At 33.8% G+C, this 22,969-nt stretch overlaps 1 protein-coding gene across 2 annotated transcripts; it reads left to right on the top strand.

Moving 5' to 3' along the window:
- Positions 1-1,124: 1,124 nt before the first annotated feature.
- LOC111055591 lies at positions 1,125-9,000 on the top strand. Of its 2 annotated transcripts, none has more exons than XM_022342825.2 (3): positions 1,125-1,843; positions 5,698-5,776; positions 8,638-9,000. In XM_022342825.2, exons 1-3 carry the CDS (start codon positions 1,215-1,217, stop codon positions 8,743-8,745), a joined length of 816 nt encoding a protein of 271 aa, XP_022198517.2. In that variant the 5' UTR covers positions 1,125-1,214; the 3' UTR covers positions 8,746-9,000. The 2 variants fall into 2 exon arrangements, 1 of the variants encoding a protein (XP_022198517.2); XR_005572096.1 differs by having other exon boundaries at positions 1,137-1,843; positions 5,698-5,876.
- Positions 9,001-22,969: the final 13,969 nt, after the last annotated feature.

The raw sequence follows: 22,969 nt of genomic DNA, 5'->3' as shown, positions 1-22,969 counted from the left end.
TTTTTTTGTCGAAAAATAATGTTTGAACAGGAAAAGTGGGTTGAGAGACGAACGAGATGCTGGAAGAGAGAAGTAGGGTGGGGTGAAGAAGAGAAGGAGGTAGGAGTGAGAAAGATAGCATGGAAAATAAGGAGGAAGAAGACTGGATGGAAAGAAAAATGGATAGAATGACGGTGGAGAGATGAATAAGGGGAAGAAGAAGAAGAAGATGATGAAGAAGAAGGTGAAGAAGAAGATGAAAATGAAGAAGAAAATAAAGAAAATGGAAGTGAAAGGAGGCACGATGAGACAGAACAAAGGGTGAAAGAGGAAAGAGGAGAAAAGACTAGGAGAAAGAAAATATATTTACTTTGAATGTAATGTATTTGGGAAACTCAATTTAGATTGAAGATTCTAGCAACTGATAGATTGATTAGCAACAAGTAGGTTCCAAAAATATTAATTTATCTATGAAAATATAAATATTCTTCTGTTAAGCTGCGTTTACACTAACAAAATGTTAATAACTTAATCCTTATAGATTCTACTAGTAGTTCTGTGAACAGTAGACCTCACGCAGTATTCTCATCTACAAGTACCTGATTGAAACTATAGACCTTATAAAAATACAGCAATAAACTGGCTTCTCCACACATCTGTGTAATCACTTGTCAGCTGATTTATGATGAATAATTCTATAGTCTGATTTTTACGGTAATATTGGCGTATGAAGGAGGCTCCTTTTTCCTTTTATATTATCCTTGAAATGCAAAATTTCCAAAAAAAAAACTTTTATATACGTCGACGTGCAATTAAAAAAGGAACATACCTGTCAAATTTCATGAAAATCTATTACCGCGTTTCGTCGTAAATGCGCAACATATAAACATTTAAACATCAAGAGAAATGCCAAACCGTCGACTTGAATCTTAGACGTCACTTCGGTCGGTCAATTATACACATGATGTGCATATGTGTTTGTCAAGCTCCGTTAAATCTAATAGAATCTATAAGGATAGAAAAATAAACATTTTGTTAATAACTTTGGAGTGTAAACGCAGCAACTCTATCAAGTCAACAGCTGGATATTGAGTAATGGGCAACAAGAAAAGCTATCATAGAATTTAGCTATAAAAAATTATAACGATTTTCCAGTATTTCCCAGCTGGCTTTAATTGATCAACAAACACAACCTCAAACTTCAATCCTAAATTTGGCTACTAAATTTTACAAAAATGGAACCTCTAAAATTTTTGAAATCTCTGTACATTACCTTCACATTGGTACTAATATTTTTGAGCAGTATCCCAAAAACCGGTACTTTAAAACCTGATAAAAGACAGGTATCATCTGGTACAAAAACTGATCCAAACACAGAGTTAGAACTTTTCAAATCGGCCCCAAAAAGAAATTTCGAAGATAATTATCCACAGAAACGTATGGCTCTTTCTTTAGTAACCAGAGATGTTGCTGATATTACACAGGAAGAAATTTCAAATAATTTTGTGGCAAACAACACTGAATATTATACACCAATCAACACGGGTTTCAGCATAACAGAACTATCTGAAGAGAACGTTATAACCTTAAAAGATGTTCAAAATTTAAAAACCTTAATCCCCGAGACTACAAAAGATTCAAATATTGGGAACATCTCTTCATCAGCTTTAGAGCTAGATTTATCTGATCGTATGATAACGCTAAGTGAAGAATTCACGGAATTGCAACAGCTTGATGAAATAGAAAATGATCAAAAAGATGAATGGAATGAAAATATAAATGGCTCTCAAGATAAAATAGCTGCACAAGATTTTGGAAGAGGTTTAAAAATAGCCAAGATTAATAATGGATCTGGTAATGTAAGGTAAGTAGTAGGAATTAATAGTAATTTATACTTTATATTAATTATTCTTGAGGTTTTATCATCTAGCAAAATTCAAATCAATTCTTAGTCTATAGAAAATGTTATGGCTAAATTTAAAAAAAAAATTTAGTCGATATCTCCTAAAATAGCTGAGCTACAGAGTTCGCTCGCGTGGTAAAATTTTGCCAGTGATATTTATTTGCAAAAAGAGAATATCTTCATTTTTATGGGAGTTTTTAAACACCTCAGTTTGTATATGTGTGAACACTTTAATAAGAATTGATAATATTCTCTTTTGACTTGGCAGGACAGGAGTTGATTAAAAGCAGTGATAAAGTACAGTATCATTAACTAAATAAATATTTCTGATTTGTTTACTGTGAATTCTTATGGGAGTGTTTACACACTTGCAGTTTACAAGTGTGAGACTTCCATAAGAGTTAATAGTATTCTCTTTTGACTTGGCAGGACTGGAGTTTATTATAAAACAGTAATAAAGTACAGTATCTCATTGACTGGAGATATTTCTGAAATGTTTCAATATTTATAGCAGGGAACCTTATAATTTCAGATGTATATGAAATATAATATGGTGTTATTTATGACATAGTTACAGTATTTATTGAATTACATTAACTAGCTAGGTAATTAAAACCGTTTACTTTACACCCAACCATGTTAAACAAAAACTGACATTTTTCAAGTAAAATGGTGGGGATACGATTTTTTCATTAACAAAACCTTCCCTCACCCTTCTGAGCCCGTCGTTTGCAAGAGATGTCACCTAACCTAAACTAACCTCGCTTCCCTTTCATCACTTGGCCTTAATTAAGGACTCATTTGCAAGACAAAGAATGGTCTCATTCATTTGAATAATGCAGTGTGGACTGCCGCTTTGCGGTCATCATAGGACTCTATTCATAAAACTGGCTTGGAAAAAGCTGCCAGCCCAAAAACGATGAATTGTGATTTCAGTCAGAGTTTGGGTAGGTGTGGCCCAAATACTCCCGATATTGTTTGAAAACAGTGAACGAGTTTCATAAAAAATATTATTGAGAAAAATACAGTATTTACAAAGTAAAGTGAATCTGTTTCAAGGGTGATTGAAGAACAATGAAACAGCTCTTCTAAAATTTCTGGAATTTAATGACTAGTTTTTATTACTAAGATAATAGTTTGAACGCTATAAACATACCGTTCACCTTATTAAAAACCGATAAACAACTCCTTCTGAATTTGTAACCTAATTTATATTGTCCATAAATCTTGTCAACGATTCTTTTATCACCTCATCAGAGCAGTTGAAAAATCGGCTGTTTTAGCTATGAATTCCAAATGATCCATACTTTATTAATTTCACTAAGTATTTAAGTATTGACTCAAATAAAATAGGAAATGAATAGAATTCATACTCACATTTTGATTTACCGTTAATTTGAATGTAACAAGAACTATTGTTTGGGTAGTTTTTCATGAATACTGGAACATTATCACAGATTATCATAGTGAATTGAAATCTGCTGGCACCTTTGACTAGATATAATACATTTTAAAGAACTATAAAAGCAAATTTTAAGTCAAGAATATAAAAATAAAATCATTTCAAGTTGTAAATAAACCCTGAAATTTTTTGGTTTTGATCAATGCCATCTAGAAATGACGCCATATTGGTCTTTCGTTCTTGATCAGGCTGGCTTTGGCTTCAGCCATCAACTTTAGCATTAAAGCGCTAAATTCAAATTCAAATATTCAAATTTTCTCGTCTATTTGAACGGTTACAAATAATATTAATAAAAATAGATTAATTATACAACCAATATTCTTATGTGAATATGAAAAATAGATTTATTCTGAGAGAGCTAGAGATGAGCGAATGAATACAGGTGGATAAAACCTAATAAATTTTTATAAAAATATTTTTGTAAGTAGGCTAATAATTTTCAGTTGCCTCAACAGAGAGATAAATAGGTAAATTTTATGAATTATTAATTTGTGCTTATTCATTCATTTATCGCATAAGATTTGTTCAAAGGAAAGCCCAGAGATTGTTTAATTCCTATTTCTCAACATAAAGTTATTAAACAGTTTAAGAAAACTTTTCTATTATTTATTCATTTATTCAATGAAAACTTGTTATTGTCAGCAAATGTTTTGCTTAAATCTATTAAATTATCAACATATTATTGAGATGAATACTCAATTTCGATTGTTGAATCTTGAATTTAACAGGAAATATTACAAAACTTTCCATTTACAGTTTAAAAAAATAATAAATATTCCTATAATAATGCACTTTCTATGAAGCTTTTAAAATAACAATAATTATTATTGAGTGTTTATCATGCTGTAGGCCAAGTCCAAATACCTTTTTATACAGTATCCATGATTAAATTATAATATTTTTGACAATAATAGTCCATAATAATGAAATCTTCCTCTATTATTTTGCTCCTGAATCCGAAATATGTCTATCGTCACAATAATACACTCTCTATAACTTATTGTATATCTAAATATATTTTTCTCCATTCATAGATTAATATTCATTTCATCCACAAGTATATAGTGCCGCCACAACCTCTGTTATCATTATATTCCTCTAATGTTATTTCAATAACAGTAATACAGTAATAAGAGAAGGTATTAAAATATTCTCCCCATAAACTTATCAAGTTTTAGCCAAATAGGACTACCATATCATTTTATCTACCAATTTTATAACATTAGTTTCATTTGCATTGTAGATAAATAAAAATAAATCAAAGATCCTATCATAAACTTGCCAAAATCCATAACATAGAAAATTAAGAATCAGAAGATCCCTAGATTAAGAGAATTTTATTTCCAGCATAAACTTCCTGTCCTAATATCCATAAATAAAAAATCACCTACTAGTAAGTGAATCCCATACAAACAAAACTTTATCCATGTTGTCTATAACACTGTTTATAAAACAGAAAGTTCACAGTGAAGCGAGGGATTATTATGTAGGGAAATAATATTCATGTTGTTTATAACTAGGTAGGGTAGCCTATATATCAATTGTAAAACAGAGAATACCGTGATGCAAGGGATTTTAGAACTTGTGAAAATAATAGAAAAGTTTCCTTCTGGAAAGGATTTCAGCCGTAATTAGTAGAACTTTTCGCTAGTTTTACCAACAACACACATCGCGAAACACACGTTGAATAATGGGAGGATGTTGTATGCAAATCCACAAACTTGGAGGCCTCAAAATTCAGTGCAGCCAACCTCGGATTCATGAATTATTAGCCGGGGTTTGCCGCCCTGGATGATGTGCAATCTAAAATTCAGTTTCTTTCTCTCCTGTCGAAGGGATATATGAATCTCTCGTTTACCACGTATCTCTCTCTATTTCTTATCTCACTGAATACAACAGAGTATCCTCGAATTCGTAACAATGCCAATAGTGAGGTCTCAATTTTATTCCTCCCGAAAAAAATAGAAAAATAGTTTACTGAGCAATTTGTGTTTTACAATATATATTATTTAAGAGGTCATATCTTCTAAACGAGAAAGAATTTTGCTAATCTGTTTGCAGATTTAAGTTCCTCGCATGAAGGAGCATTGGAAGGAAGAGTTGATGATGATATGGTTGATGAACAGAAATATTTTACAATGCAATTATTATATAGAAACAGTATCATGATGAAAAAAGTAAAACTTCAGTATGATCTCGATACAAACATTTGTAATTGTTTAATATTATAGTGATCTCGACCTTTCAATCTCAACCTTTATAACTACTATCACTCATTCTGAATAGAATTTAGTTATAGAAACAATAAACAATCGATAGTGAATTATTTTTACTAATTTCTATAAAATTTCAGTGACTCCTACATCCAAGCTGGAAATAAAAAAATTGATCCTTGTAAAACCAACCATGATGACACATTTGTACGCTCAGCGGTAAGACTGCTTATAGCGAGGTCCATGTTATAATGGCAGTGGAGAAAGATAGGAGAACAACGTTGCCGATCTTCTGTCTTGTCAATGCCTTCTATAGACGGTAGCTGATACAAGTTTATTAATGTAGTATTAACTGTTCATTCTTGTTTAAAATAATCAATTATTTTTTATTGAGCAAAAAATTATATTTTTCAATAATTTCATAATTAAGATGAATATTTTGTTTATTAGTTATTAATTCTACGTTGTTAAAAGACGATCCGGCAACAGAGCAAAGCGAGAAAGAGATAGCGCTATCTACTTTGTTGAATGATGGACAAGGATAGCAATATCTTGCTAATCAAACACTGCCATTATAACGTGGATCGCACCATAGAAACTTCCACATTCATTTAAAATTATTGTAATATAAATATGGATAATGTTTCCACTGAAACTCAATTCTAGTTCCCTAGTGATTCCCTTCATATTTAAATATTTTTTTGTTATATTCTTCTCAATTCTGTATTTTATACCTTTATAGTCATCAGTCGAATAGTCTTTTTGATTCAGACAAAAATACAGAATCCTGATTAGAGACTGCATAGAGAGTAAAAAGCGATATGAATTATAACCATTATTCAACGAAAATCCTAAATAAATGCTGCAAATCACCCCGAAGACCTCTGCCACTGCAGACATTGACAACAGGGTTAACAGCTAGATGGAAATTCGATGAGAACTATCCATAGATTGTCAGTTTGGTGTAAGGGTAAGCATTCCTGACTGGCAATTGGGAGGTACCGGGTTCGATTCCCGGGCTGGCAACTAATTTTTGGATAGTAGTTCTCATCGAATTCCCATCTAGCTGTTATCCCTGTTGTCAATGTCTGCAGTGGCAGAGGTCTTCGGGGTGATTTGCAGCATTTAAGTAGGATTTTTGTTATTAGCATTTGAATAAATGCATTATCTATTTAATTCCATCTATGATATGAATCATGTTATTTTTACTGCTCAGAGTTCACTAAATATTGATTTTGTAGTAATAATATAATATCGGGGCACCGAGCTTTGCTCGTTATTTATTTATTCACTTTTGATAAACCGAACACAATTCTTTAAAATGATTGGGAAAGTACTAACAGGCACAACCCAAAACTGTTTCTTTCCCGAATTTTGATTTATACACTATAAATAGCCCAGAAAGTAGGTTATGTTCCATACACTTGAATTCAGGTTCAATTTTCTGTTCAAACATTTGAAAACAAAAAAATATAATTTAGATTATATATACAAACCAAATTGAATAACAAAATAACACTCACTAATCACTTGAAATTGTCAAATAATGATCAACTTTGAAAATTATGATATAGCCTACTCTAGTTTAGGAGGATTATCATGTCATGTCAACAAATCAGATTATGTTGATCAAATCGATTAAATTGTCCAGCTAGATAAAATGTCTCGCTGATTGATTATGATTACACAGCTGGAAATAGTTCTGTCTCTCGCCCACACAGGAACACGAATCTTCTGTTATCGAGAGACGACGAAATTATCATCGGTTTTCCAAGGATGAATTATCCTTTCAATGTCGTTCAGTGAGTATTCCAAAGAATGAGACCTAGTGCAATCGAAGCTTTATATCATAAACCTACTATGTTCCAAATTTCGTGAAAATCGTTAGAGCCGTTTTCGTGATCCGTAAAACATAAATGACCAGATTTAAAAATAGCCAGTTATAAAAATAACCAGATATATAAATACAGAAATTGCTCGTTTAATATAATAGGATTATAAAACAGTAATATTAATTTGATCCCTGCTACAACACAGAAATTTAAAACTCCTGTCCCGTATTCTCAGTCTAACCTGATTCGAGGTTTAAAAATTCAGTTAGCCAATAGATTCTGAAATATTCATGTGCCCTCAACTTGTGCCAAAGTTCATATCAAGACTGACATGATAGCGTATCATGAAACTTTATCCATTATAAGGGAAGCTGGAGATTGTGGGACCAAGTATACGAAGTACGGTACACTTGTATGTTATAATAGGGAAAGATTACCGAAGGTACGGTAATAAGGTCGGTCCTAACCCTAATCATGTTGTACGAAACAAGTTAACCCAGATCAAGTTAACGCTGATCAATTTCCCTGTGATGATAGCGTATGGTTCTCGCGGATCTTAAGAGTTTGTAAAATAGAATTATAGTAACCTTTTTTAAAAAATAATAAATTGAGAGTACAAATTATAATCCTATTATATAAGGCGAGCAATTCCTGTATTTATATATCTGGTTATTTTTATATCTGGATATTTTTATATATAATTATTTATGTTTAACGGATTTCGAAAACGGCTCTAAAGATTTTAACGAAATTTGGAACATACCGTAGTAGGTTTATGATATAAAAATTCGATTGCACTAGGTCTCATCCTTGAGAAAACTCGCTGAACGACATTAAAAGGATAATTCATCAACCAAGGAGTACAACCAAGAAGATGGCGGAACTGCCGAAAGATCTCGTTGTCCAGTGAGTGATTAATTCATTTATTGTGAAGTATTTGACTGCTAGTCGTTTTTTCCTTGGCTGAAACAGCTGTGGATAGTAAAAAAGTGAGTATGTGAAAAATCAAAATATCGCATCCCCGAAATTCATAAGATGACGTTTAGCCATCTGTGAAATATGAACACGATCATTTTAGAGAATTGTGTTCTGTTCATCAATAAATAAAAATAACAAGCGGAGATCGGTGCCCCGATATTAATTATTATGTGAATATTAGAAATATGTGAATACTAATTCTTCTGTTTAGTTTAATCATTGTCTATAATTTTTAAAAATATTTTCAAACAATTGTATTTTATTTTTCAGGCTTCTAAGCTGTACACTAAGGGACCAAAGCTGGCCTATGCCTATATTGCTGGTCTATGGCTCACTGTTTTCTTGGCCAGAATTGTAAACGCAATTAAGAAGAACTAAATCTCAAAACTGACATTCAAAGCAGTGAAACAAGTGAATGAGAAAAAATATAACAATGTAGGCTACTGTAACATACCAATATCTAGATACATAACTACATTCCTAATATAAATCTATATCTAATATAGATACATCCCAATATATATTTGTGGCACCAGGAATCATATATCAATGATAATTATTGTAGCAATATGGAAAATTCAAGTAGATATTTTTGTAGTAGTAAAATAATTTTAATAAACTTTGTTGAACTAATATTGTGTAAAATCTCCTTCATTGAAAATGACCTAATGATGTCAAGAAAATTTAGAAAATGACAACATCCTTAAAAATATTTAGATTATTTGAATAAACATTTTCGACAATCGGATTGAAAACAAAGTTTGTGTTTCTTCAATAGTTCCAAATTTGTTTAAATAACTCAATATTATTCGTTACAAGTGGTAATTGAGTGGAGTATTTCTAATCAATTTATTAATACAAGCCATCTAAATTCAAAATTTATGGTTTTCTTGCTTATTTTGGACTAAAGTTTTATAAAAATTGTACACGTGAAATTCTAACCTTATCCTGGAGTTTGTCATCTATAAATTTGGAAGAAAAATAGCACAAGGACTACCTTATTATTCAATATTCCAATGTTATTACATTTTTAGTGTCATTCGCATTGTAAATAAATAAATAAATAAGATAAACCAATTGTAGAAAAACTCTCAAGTATTGGTAGGTTTACCTACGCTTCCTTTGAAATAGATCATAGTGATCTTTATTTATAGGTTCTTTATTGACTCATACAATGATTACAACCTCAAAAATGATGGGGAGATAGAAATTAGGCACACACCAGTTAGTCAAGACAAGACAAGACACGTTTAGTCACAGTAATTCACATAGTTGCTTATGAAGACATGTCTAATTGCAATGACTAATCGGCGTGTGTTGCTTCAAAAGCAACTACCTATGTGAAGTAATGTGACTAATTGTGACTAACTGGTGTGTGTGCCCACCAAGATCTGTACCCAGAGTAAATACGATAAGGGATAAAATATTATCATAGAGGAGAGATAGCATAATAATGCTCTTTTTGCAAATTTCCATGACTATTAAAAATTTTTCAATAGTATAATTGAATCGGTCTGAAGAGAAAGGGAACATGTCAAAAATTAGAATTTTTCAGGGGAGAGAAAAACTGAATACAGATAAAAGTATTGATAATTTCAAGATTGTTTTTTGCCATTAGGGTGCAAACTCTTTTAAGACAACAGTTTTAATCCAGTATAAGCACTTACCTAAGATTCACCCCTTTGAGTTTATTGTTAAATTCCTTTTACTCATGATGAATGTTCGGCGTTGAAAGGAAACATGCGTGTCATGACTAGTTCCCTTTCACTCCAGTACAGCAAAAATACGTTATCTGTTTCTCGAATAAAGAGAGTGCTGACATGTTCCCTTTCAACTCCAATCGATGTATCCCACAGTAGACAACTCATTTCAACCATAAAACAAAAATTGAAAATTTTGACATGTTCCCTTTCTCCTCAGGCCGATTTAATTATATTATAATAGTCTATAATGTTGACTTAAGAGAATAAAGGCCTATAAATTTACTGACAGCAATCAACAATATTATTGCATTTTTAAATTTTGTTTCCCATCACGAGCTGCTTACTCTAAAATCAATTTATTCAAACTATAGTGAGGTCCATGTTATAATGGCAGTGTTTGATTAGCAATGGTATTGCTATCCTTGTCTATCATTCAACAAAGCCGATAGCGCTATCTCTTTCTCGTTTTGTTCTGTTGCCGGATCGTCTTTTAACAATGTGGAATTAATAACAACTAATGAACAAAGAATATCATCTTAATTCTGTAAATTCATTAGCCTATGATGTAATATTGAAAAATAAAAACTCTTGAGTATTGGTACCTACGATTCCTTTGAAATAGATCCTAGTGATCTTCGTTTTTCTTGCTTAATAAAATATAATTGATCATTTCAAACGAGAATGAACAGTTAATATTACATCAATAAACCTGTATCAGCTACCGTCTATAGAAGGTATTGACAAGACAGAGGATCGGAAACGTTGTTCTCCAATCTTCAAGTATCGTTAAGTATTTGTACACAATGTGATAAATAAATAAAATTCACTTTTTTATGTATTTGAACACGACATGCAGTCGATTATTAAGTAAATGACCTGGAGTCAGTAAGTAAAAGTTTTTAATATTTACTTAATAATCGACTGCATGTCGTGTTCAAATACATAAAAAAAGTGTGTTTATACAAAGCAGCTCGGAACGGATCAAGAAATCATCACCAAATAAAATTCATTTTGAAATTATTGAAAAATATAATTTCTTGCTTAATAAAATATAATTGATCATTTCGAACGAGAATGAACAGTTAATTAATATTACATCAATAAACCTGTATCAGCTACCGGTACCATCCATAGAAGACATTGACAAGACAGAGGATCGGCAACGTTGTTCTCCTATCTTCAAGTATCGTTAAGTATTTGTACACAATGTGATAAATAAATGAAATTCATTTTGAAATTATTGAAAAATATAATTTCTTGCTTGATAAAATATAATTGATTATTTTAAACGAGAATGAACAGTTAATATTACTTCAATAAACCTGTATCAGCTAACGTCTATAGAAGGCATTGACAAGACAGAGGATCGGCAACGTTGTTCACCACTGCCATTATAACGTGGACCTTACTTTAGCAGTCAGATTTCTCCAATTCATGAATTTATTCACTCACTGTGACAACGCGATCTTTCGGCAGGTCCGCCATCTTCCTGGTTGTGACAGGAAGAAATGAATTGGATACATTCATTTATTGAAGAAATTTGACTTCTTGTCTTTCTATTTATTAACAAAAAAGTAACACTATTGAGATACACGTTATACAGTGTTATAATAGGTTCTCTATGATATTATTCAAAGTTCATTATCTCTATATCTATAAAAGGCGAAGTGCTGACAGACTGAAATCACACCACAGCCCAAACTACTGAGCCTAAAAACTTTAAATTTTGCACACTTGTTAATGGTAGCCTCAAGACATCCACTAGGAGAGGATTTTCAAAAATTTGCCCCCCCGAGGGAGCTGGGGCCCCCAAAAAATATTGTACTTTTCAACCGCTCATTGCACAGCAAAGTCATGAGGAACTTTTTTGTTCAGCTACAAAAAAAATTATATCTATGCAGAAAAATTACAATTAGAAGCACAGGGGGGTTCAGGAGAGGGCATTTCATTTTTCGAAAATTTTGATGTAAAATCACACTACAGCTCAAAGTAATTGGCCTACAGACTTAAAACTCTGCACAAATATTCTTCAAACATGCTAGACGCGCACTAAGAACGGATTTTGAGATATTTTGCCGGTAAGGGTTTCAAAGGATGAAAAAGGATCCTTTTAAGTAAGCTTATGAACATGGTAAGGTGAACGCCACACCGTAACTGAGATAATTGACACATGATATTCTAAAATATGCTGTAATCATTGGAAAGCTAAAAAATAATTTTATCAATCCGGAAATCGAATTTGATTCCCCGTTGATTGAGCAGAGCGCGAGCTTGCCACGTGTTTGTTCCATTGTTGTATGCTTGGCAAGTTCGGTTTGCGCCTTCTATCAGCTGTATGTGGAGTCTCATACATTCCGATTAGGACAGAGCACAAAGATTTTCTTTGGTTAGGAGTTTGTCACATTAAATGCCCTGTTTCTGATAAAAATTCAACAACTCTTTTTCAATTCACATTTCAAAACAAACCCCACAAAACTTGAAACTTTCCAGGCCCAACATTCTAACTTACACTTTATTAGAACACGTTCTATCCACGTGATTATAGTCAGTGTTCTGCTAAATTAAAATGTAAATGCCTGCCTCCAATACTTTACCCACAATACACTGCTCTGTTCTCTTTTAACTTTCCAAAGTTCTGGGGTGAAGTCCTATATGTATGTATTCACTGTGACCATTGGTTGGATGGTAGGCATTATGATTTTGTTCACAAGGAATGTGCTGTCGGTTTGGAGTGAACCAAACTGTCTGAGAACAGTGGAGAAATTTCTGAATCTCATTTAAACTTTTGCAGTAGAAGCTGACAAATACTGTACGATTCTTTAATGTCGTTGCCTGGTTTCACTTTCAACTGTCAGAATTCTATGCATCGATGCTTCCCATTCAGCCAATGGTTTATTTTCAATAGATGCTGATAGTTTGACGTGCGACGCTGTTGGTTTGAGATCTCTTTTGCGAGGAAAGTTTTTTTGTCACGCTGCGCCGCTTTGCTAAAATGTTGTGATTGTATTTTTGGCGACGCCATTTTGAGAGGAGGAGAAGGTGGAGGAGGAGGAGGAGGAGGAGGAGGAGAAAAAGAAGAAGAAAGGAGAAGCAGACAGGAGAAGAAAAAGAAGAAGAAGAGAGGAGAAGGAGACAGGAGGAGAAGAAGAAAGGGGAAGGAGACTGGAGAAGAAGACAGAAGAGAGGGGAAGGAGACGGGAAAAGAAAGAAAATAAGAAGAAGAAGAATAAGGAGAAGAGGAGGAGGAGGAGAGGAGGAGGAGGAGTTGGAGGAGGAGTTGGAGGAGGAGGAAAATATAAGCACACGAGGAACAGGACTTTGTTGAAGTTGATTGTGGAAGAAGAAGAAGTTGGACTAAGCACCGCGCAAAAATGAAGAGATAAGTACAGCACTGTGCTTTGCGATTTGTGTGAATATTGTTAACACATCTGAGAGTGAAACTTAGCCAATAAAGTTTAGCGCCAATAATGAGGGAATAATCATGTGTGTGTGTGTTGGGAGAGGCAGATTATGAGAGAAATTATTGTAGAACATCTACATATATTATCAGGTTTTTGGATTGGGGAAGTCTTCTGTACTAAATCTTCTTCTTTTTCTTCTTATTCTACTCCTCCTTCTCCTTTCTTCTTCTTCTTATTCTTCTTCTTCTTCTTCTTCTCCTGTCTTCTTTACCTGTCTCCTTCTCCTTTCTTTTTTTCTTCTTCTTCTTCTTCTTCTCCTCCTGTCTCCGTCTCCTTTCTTATGTCTTCTTCTCCTTGTTCTTCCTCTTCATCTTCTTCTTCTTCTTCTTCTTCTTCTTCTTCTTCTTCTTCTTCTTCTTCTTCTTCTCTTTTTCCTGTCTTCTTATCAGAAAGATATATTGTGATATCTGTTATCGTCAGACATTGATAAGTCAATACTATTATTGTATGACATTTTCTCAGACAATTATTGAAAATTTTACTACAATAATTGTAAAATCGCCCCACCTAAAACTGTAGGTCCATTCAACTCTCAGATTATCGTCTGCCTCATCACCACCCAAGCACAAGTCTAGAGCTCCTGTGGGCATCATCCTCAGCAAAAAAAATTATCCGCCTCATTATACACGCACAAGCCTAGAACTCAAACAGCTGTCGCTCTGTTGATGAAACAAGTCATTAACTGTTATGCCAGGGTAATATTATATGATATTCTTTTTCAATGTGGTTCATAAGTTATGACAGATTATAAAATAAGGCTCAAATTCAGTTCCAATATCACTGATTCTGATTGGTTTATAAACTACTAGGAGGTGACCCGTGCTCCGCAACGATCTGATTGAAAAATCGACCTACGAGAATATTGAAGAATTCAAAATAGGCCTACAGCCATCCTCGGGAAATCAAGAATCTATAATATGCTAAATTCAATCAGTTGAGTAGTTGAGACGTGACGATGCGTCTTACGTGTATTTGCTATCTTCTACATGTATAAGACGATTGCCTTCTTTATTAATTAGATATCATTTTAGTTGAAATGGTTTCAAGGTTTTTCGGTTGGTTCTAAATTTTCAAGTTTATTCAGATTTTTGATCATTTTCAGTTATTCATTTCTGATTTCTCTCTTATTCTATATTATAAATTTGAAATTTGTCTGTTTATTGGTGTAAATTGTTTATTTTAAAAATGATGTGACTCTCATAACCTATATTTTCGGACTGTGTGTTGTTTAAATTGGAATAGGAACAGACTTGGGCCTCAGTCTGTTGTTCCTTCCCGAAAGTGATTGTACTTATTGTAATAAATTAATAAATAAATAAACGGGTAGAATAAAGGAGACGGGGCCGCCGAAAACAATCGATGAACAGGTGGAAGTTCTAGTGACCCTTCAGTGGTCGCCTATTGTTATGAATTTCGACATTGTTAAGGATTCCACTCCGAGGAATAAATTGGTGGAGCAGTCTGATTACTTAAAGGCATTTTCAGCAGTAAACCAGTGGTAGCCTACAGTGATTGGATAAACACACACATTACTATCGTTTATAAGTACAAATTTAGTCAAACTAAGAAAATATTATTTTTTTATAGATTACGTCCTAATAAGTCCTTTTATACTCATCCTTACCTCCTTACCTAGATGAGACTGAATAGATGAGCACAAACACACGCCGTACGCTTTCCATAAGCTGATGCTATAATATTATACATATATTCGATTATATGATTATTATATTCATACAAATAAATATAATACGCATATCATCAGCTGATGAATAGCGCACGTGGTGTGTAACCACGAATTGTATGTAAAGGTGCGTACAGATTTACGCGCCGCGAACATGAGCAATTCACTTTTAATCAGCTGATGGCAAGCTTTTTATATCTGTATCTTACCGTTTCTTCAAAAATACAGATATAATCAGCTGATTAAAAGTGAATTGCTCATGTTCGTATATCTGTACTCAAGTCAGTCTGTATACAGCTTGTGAGCAAGTTGAGTTTCATCGAATGAACCATTGGGAATAATCCAATAACAAGTAGACTACTTGATCACTGATCTAGATTCAATAATAAATTTTCCCTCCACCTACTGTCAAAAGTACTTACTTTACTCCCTGAAACATGATACTAAAGTGTCACTTTTTCGCTCTCGGTACTAAAAAACAGAAAAACTCCCTAGGGAGTAAAAGTGACTTCATTTAAATAACATGGGAAGCATCTCTATTTTGAAAACGTACATTTGGAATAGGTCAGAAGGTCTAAGCTCAGATGAGGAAGCATATAGAGTAGTCATTAAACCAACTAAATACAATACCTCACCAGACATTTGATCGATATATAAAATTTATGTTTGTATGCTGAAATTATTATTACAAACTTCATATCACTATACTAGAAAAATTTATATTTTTTTCTTTTAATCCATGTTATTCAAAATACCAGCCAACGAATATTACTTATTAACTAATCAAATTTGAAACGGGAACTTCATCATAGCTGTAGTTGTGGCTGTCATTGTTGTTACAACTTTAGCCGACAGATAGTGCTGTCGGAGGAGAACTGTGATTACAAGCCAGCTGTTTCTGTTTACTTTTTAGATTATGTTGTAACACATTGTTTGGTCACATACGTTTTTAAAAATTATTTTATTTGCAGTTTTTATAAGAATGTAGGTGGAGGAAAAATGTTGTGTATATCACGAGTGAAAAATGTTTTTTCTCCCTCAGGAAAATTGTTGTCCTCGGCTTCGCCTCGGGCTTCAAACTTTTCCCTCAGGGAGAAAAAACAGCACTTTTCTCTCTAGATAACTTATACAAATAACTATTAGAAAATACAAGTAACAGATGCAATGTGCAAAGTAATAGACGAGTCCCTACCAGCTAAAACTGCCTTCAAGAAAGCAGACGGGGCCACTCCGGCCACTAATGAGGGTGATGAAGCAGAAAATAGTGTGTGATAGTCGAGAGTTGCAGGATGAACCTTTTTGGAACAATAGCCCAGTGTAAAGGTAGCGCGGCCCCGTCTCCTTTCTTTAACCCAAATAAACAGTTATCAAAATAGAACATTTTTTAACATAAAACCAAAGTTAGATCAACGAAAATGGACCTCAGAATAGCAAATGTCAACCCTTTCAAAGCGCCTGTATCAACTACAATTAATGTAGAATGCATTATGTGGCCTGAGACTGACCTATTCAATTTATGGAGTCTATTCATTTGATGGCTTCTATTCATGCAGTTGAATGCGGTTTCTGTGTTATCTATTCTGAGCCGAAACCAACGGACAACCCTCATTTCAGTTGAAACACCAATAATAGATTGAACAACGACCTGTTAGCTCTTCTCTATTCATTGGCTAAGATGTCGTTAATCAAACAACTATAAGTCGTTTATCAACTGGTTCCACGTTGATCAACGATTCAGACGTTTTGACTCTACAGACATTTCGTTGATCAAACAACTAGCTATATAGTGAGGTCCACTTTATAATGGCAGTGTTTGATTGGCAATGGTATTGCTATCCTTGTTTATCATTCAACAAAGTGGATAGCGCTATCTCTTTCTCGCTTTGCTCTGTTGCCAGATCGTCTTTCAACAATGTAGTATGATTAATTAACCAACTAAATATTGTTTTTGAAAATTCATTGTGAAATTATTGAAAAATATAATTTATTGTTAAATAAAATATAATAGATTATTATAAACGAGAATGAACTAAAATATTACATCACTAAACCTGTATCAGCTACCGTCAAGAAGGCATTGACAAGACAGAGGATCGGCAACGTTGTTTTCCTATCTTTCTCCACTGCCATTATAACATGAACCTCACTTTACGTAGTTTATCAACTGTTTCCAATTCTGAAACAGTTTCGTTGATGCTAAAGTTCCATTAACTTGTTGAAAGGAGTTAACACTGCAAATCACATTTTGCACTCAAAATAACATGGCGGTCTCTGACGTCATAGCAGTCAAATGTCAAATGAATAATGGTGTCTTACATGACTGACATACATGTATGTAATATGTAAGCCTTCTGCATACTTACATCCCTTCAACTTGTACCTATCAATAAACACTCGACCACATTGCATTCTAGATAGACCTTTCTATAGATCCTTCTGTAGTGAGGTTCACGTTATAACGGCAGTGGAGAAAGATAGAAGAACAACGTTGCCTATCCTCACTGTCTTGTCAATGCCTTCTTGACGGTAGCTGATACAGGTTTATTAATGTCATATTAATTCTCGTTTAGAATAATCAATAATTATTATATTTTATTAAGCAATATATTATATTTTTCAATAATTTCGTAGTGAAATTTCATAATAAAGATGAAATATTTTGTTAATTAGTTATCAATTCTACATTGTTAAAAGCCGATCTGGCAGCAGAGCAAAGCGAGAGAGAGATAGCGCTATCCGCTTTGTTGAATAATAGACAAGGATAGCAATACCATTGCCAATCAAACACTGCCATTATAACGTGGACCTCACTATATAGACCTTGTTCATATAGTGATGTCCACGTTATAATAGCAGTATTTGAATAACATTGGTGTTGCTATCCTTGTATATCATTCCAAAAATCCGACAGCGCTATTCTCTTCTAGCTCCGCAAAGTTTCCGCGAATCATTTTTCAACAATGTAGATATATAATTAATCAACAAAATATTAAATCTCAATCATGAAAATTTATCATTTGAACCCTCCGCAAGGGTCCAATCAAACAAAAACTTGACATACTGAAATCTTGAAGAATTTAAAATATGCCTTTAACCAACCTCGGTAAATCAAGATTCTGCTTGCAAAATTTCAAGTTAATCAGTTGAGTAGTTGAGACGTGATAATGCGTCATTCGTGAATTTCCTATCTCATACGTTTATAAGCCATTTTTTTACTTTCCTTGCCCTATTACCATAGGTAACGAAAGTATTGCTTTCCGAAAAAAATTAAGATACCCCAATAATTTCTAAATTTATATCCGTTTCATGGTCCCCTGAGTCCAAAAAAGTTGTTTTTGGGTATTGGCCTGTATGTGTGTGTGAGTGTATGTGCGTCTGTGTACACGATATCTCATTTCCCAATTAACGGAATGACTTGAAATTTGGAACTTAACGTCCTTACTATATAAGGATCCGACACAAACAATTTGATCAAATGCAATTCAAGATGGCGGCTAAAATGACAAAAATGTTGTCAAAAACAGGGGTTTTCTTGATTTTCTCGAAAACGGCTTCAACGATTTTGATCAAATTCATACTTAGAATAGTCATTGATAAGCTCTATCAACTGTTACAAGTCACATATCTGTAAAAATTTCAGGAGCTCCGCCCCATCTATTCAAAGTTGCATTTTAGATTCCCAATTATCAGGCTTCAGATACAATTTAAACAAAAAAGTTTAAGTGGAAAAGATTGAGCATAAAAATCTCCACAATTAATGTTCAGTAACATTTTCACCTAAAATTAAAAATATGCTCGAAATTTGAGAAAATGTGATTATCCAATTGCAAACTGTTGGCAACTACTGTTGATTCTATTGAAGAGATAGCGGACCTCGTGTGTCTCCAGCGTTATTGTCTTGTCACGAGCTGTCTTAGATCTTAGAATAGTAGACTTGAGATGCGCGTGAACACTAGCGTCAGCTGATCAATATCCATAACTGCAAGGAAAGTTGTGTGAGTGCGACACACCAGATTTTTCCTCTATTATACTACTGTGTATAGACTAGACGGGTTTCATAATGTTCACATCAAATCAATCATTATTTGCAAAACTATTTACATCTATAGAAGGCGGTGGAAAATGAAACGTGGCACATATGACGTCATATAAAATGGATCTCAGACCATAATATTATCCGCATCGATGCCATATACTGCAATCACATAGAGTGAACATGTTTCACAAAAGTGGAAACGCATTGTGGACTGAGAAGAAAAGTCTAGATTGAGAGTGGAAATGAAAATCGAGGAAAAGCGTGGTGACCTTGCTGTGTGGAAAGTCGCAGAGATGGGAGAAGAAATAATAATTTTGAAAGAGGCCAAGGCTCTTCAACTGTGAGCACCATTTGAAATGGGATGGATTAATGTTACCCTTATAGAGAACTCTGACAGTTTTAAGTGAATACAGTTTACCACTGTAGGCTACCCCATCAACATCATCTCTACAAATTTTATCAACTCTTTGCCAGGCCTTTTTAGTTATGAGAAAGAAAATTTCTATTTGAGAAAGTGTGATTCACCAGGCTGGAATATGCTACACCTGGAAAATATTAACCACTAAATATGATAAGATACGCCTGGATAACATTATCAGGGGGCTAAATGTGATTCACATCTTCTTCTTCTATATAATAAGAGAGTAGGGTTGTGTTTGTTCGCATAAAAACATGTCAACTTGTGGATTGCATACCGGAAAAACGGGAAAGATTTAGATCTCAAAATTCTGCATATAAATTCTAAAAATATCAAAATTGTGCACCTCGAAGCCCAAATCTCAATTTTCCTTCTAGATTTTTATAATTAATATTCAAATTTCATTCATGAGACCTGAAATTCCATACAGCATACATTGTATATAACATATGTTAATATAGAACTATAATCTAGAGAGAGAGAGACTACCTCTTCAAAACAGATGGTTAAAAATCTGGTGTGGCCCACTCACACAACTTTCCTTGCCGTTATGAAAATTGATCATCTGACGCTAGTGTTCCCGCGCATCTCAAGTAGACTATTCAAAGATTTGAGCCAGCTGGTGACAGGGCAATAACGCTGGAGACACACGAGGTCTGCTATCTCTTCATAGTGAATCATTCAATAGAATCAACAGTTGGCAACAAGTTGCAATTGGATAATCACATTTTCTCGAATTTCGAGCTTATTTTTTTAGGTGAAAGTGTTACTGAACATTAATTGTGGAGATTTTTATGCTCAATCTTTTCCACTTGAACTTTTTTGTTTAAATTGTATCTGAAGCCTGATAATTGGGAATCTAAAATCCAACTTTGAATAGATGGGGCGGAGCTCCTGAAATTTTTACAGATATAGGACTTGTGGCAGTTGATAGAGCTTATCGATGACTAGTTTAGGTATAACTTTAATCAAAATCGTTGGAGCCGTTTTCGAGAAAACCGCGAAAAACCCTGTTTTTGACAACATTTTCGCCATTTTAGCCGCCATCTTGAATCGCATTTGATCGAAATTGTTCGTGTCGGATCCTTATATTGTAAGGACCTTAAGTTCCAAATTTCAAGTCAATCCGTTAATTGGGAGATGAGATATCGTGTACACAGACGCTCATACACTCACACACACACACACACACACACACACACACACACACACACACACACACACACACACACACACACACACACACACACACACACACACACACACACACACACACACACACACACACACACACACCACACACACACACACACACACACACACCACACACACACACACACACACAACACACACATACAGACCAATACCGAAAAACCACTTTTTTGGACTCAGGGGACCTTGAAACGTATAGAAATTTAGAAATTGGGGTACCTTAATTTTTTCGGAAAGCAATACTTTTTCCTTACCTATGGTAATAGGGCAAGGAAAGTAAAATTGGCAGCTAAATTATTAAACAGCCTAATTTTGTCAGAAATCGAATTAAGTTGAGGAAGGTTTCTAAACAAGATTTGAGTTCTGTCATTCTATTTTCTTAGCACCAAGTTGAAGAGCTTATGTATACTGTAATAAAGGAAAGAGCTGGCTTATACACGTACGGGATAGGAAAAACACGAATGACATAATAAAAACAATATGGAAACTTGAAGTACTCTTTATTATTCAAAATATTACAACGACTAGTTTCGACCATAACTTAAGTCATTTTCAAGTTGAAATGTGGAAAATAAATGAACAAGTTGATACTATTTAATATGAACATACTTATGCTTATTTTCAATTGCTTTTGACATTGTTAAATGACGAACTGACAACAGAGCAAAAGCGAGAAAGAGATAGCGCTATCCGCTTTGTTGAATGATAGACAAGGATAGCATAACACCAATGCTAATCAAACACTGCCATTATAACGTGGACCTCACTATATAGGCTATAATTTATAATAAAGGAAAGAACTGGCTAATATACGTAATGGATAGGAAAATTATGTTCGACGCATCATCACGTCTCAACTACTCGACTGATAAACTTGAAATTTTGCATATGGATTCTTAATTTACCAAGGATGGTTATAGGCCTATTTAAAATTCTTCAAGATTCTCAATTGGACCCTTACGGAGCACGGGTTACCTGCTAGTCTTTCATAACTTTATGAACTTGCCGAAATGTCCAAGATTTGAAGTTGGTAACTGTATAGTCTGACAGGATAAGACAATAATTTCTTACAGTATTTTTATTTTATTGCTGAGGGTGATGAATGATAGCATAGCCACCTCTAATACAAGGCCCCGGCCTACGATATTGCAATGTCGCAGCGTAGACCTAGAATCTAATACATGATTGGTGGAAAAGATTTAAAAAAATACCAGCTGATCGTTTTCACCAATCATGTATTAGATTCTAGGCCTACACTGCGACGTTGCAATATCGTAGGCCGGGGCCTTGTATTACAGGTAGCTATGATGATAGACGAGGAGGAATGAGGTTGAATGATAGACAAGGATAGCAATACCATTGCTAATCAAATACTGCCATTATAACGTGGACCTCACTAAAGCTATTGTTATACCGTAGATATAATCTATAACAGTGTTATGACCTATTATTGTATTGGAATTGAGTTCAATCAATCATAAGTAATGAATCTATAGTAAGCCCTTGATAATTAACTCAGAAACTTATTAACATGTGGTACAATACAGAATATTAATTAAATCTAGGTCACAGATGATGTTAGAATAATAATGAGCTCTATGTTACAATGACAGTATTTGATTGAACATTGGTGTTGCTATCCTTGTCTATCATTCAACAAAGTGGATAGCGCTATCATTTTCTAGCTCTGCAATGTTGCCAGATCGTTTTCAACAGTTCTTGGAATGTATTCTTTATTCTTCATTGATTAATACAATGAGTACATCATCAAAAGGATAGGGAGAGAACAAATAAGGTATCCTTGTGCTATTCCTCTCCCAAATTTAGATAAGGTTACACATAGTCCGAAATAGGTTAGTTCTTGTAGTTGTTCTCTTCACAAAATTTTCAGTCTAGGAAACTTACAGTTTAGAAATAAAATTAATTTCCAAATATCCTTTATTCTCAATTATGAAATTTTATCACTTAATACGAGTAATTGGAAAATATCTTTTCTTGACGAATAAAATATAACTTATTGTTTTGAACAAGATTGAACAGTTAATATCATATCAGATATACCGGTATTAGCTGTCCTCTATGGAAGGC

Source organism: Nilaparvata lugens, chromosome 8, assembly GCF_014356525.2.
Source record: "Nilaparvata lugens isolate BPH chromosome 8, ASM1435652v1, whole genome shotgun sequence".
NCBI lineage: Eukaryota > Metazoa > Arthropoda > Insecta > Hemiptera > Delphacidae > Nilaparvata > Nilaparvata lugens.
Note: the sequence above shows the minus strand (reverse complement) of the source record. Positions and strands in the feature narration are given on the sequence as shown.

Excerpts from the sequence above, each read along its gene's own strand:
- LOC111055591 (XM_022342825.2), top strand. The coding sequence starts at position 1,215 with ATGGAACCTCTAAAATTTTTGAAATCTCTGTACATTACCTTCACATTG. Across the intron at positions 1,844-5,697 it reads AATGGATCTGGTAATGTAAG|TGACTCCTACATCCAAGCTG; the intron begins GTAAGTAGTAGG and ends ATAAAATTTCAG. Across the intron at positions 5,777-8,637 it reads ACACATTTGTACGCTCAGCG|GCTTCTAAGCTGTACACTAA; the intron begins GTAAGACTGCTT and ends TTTATTTTTCAG.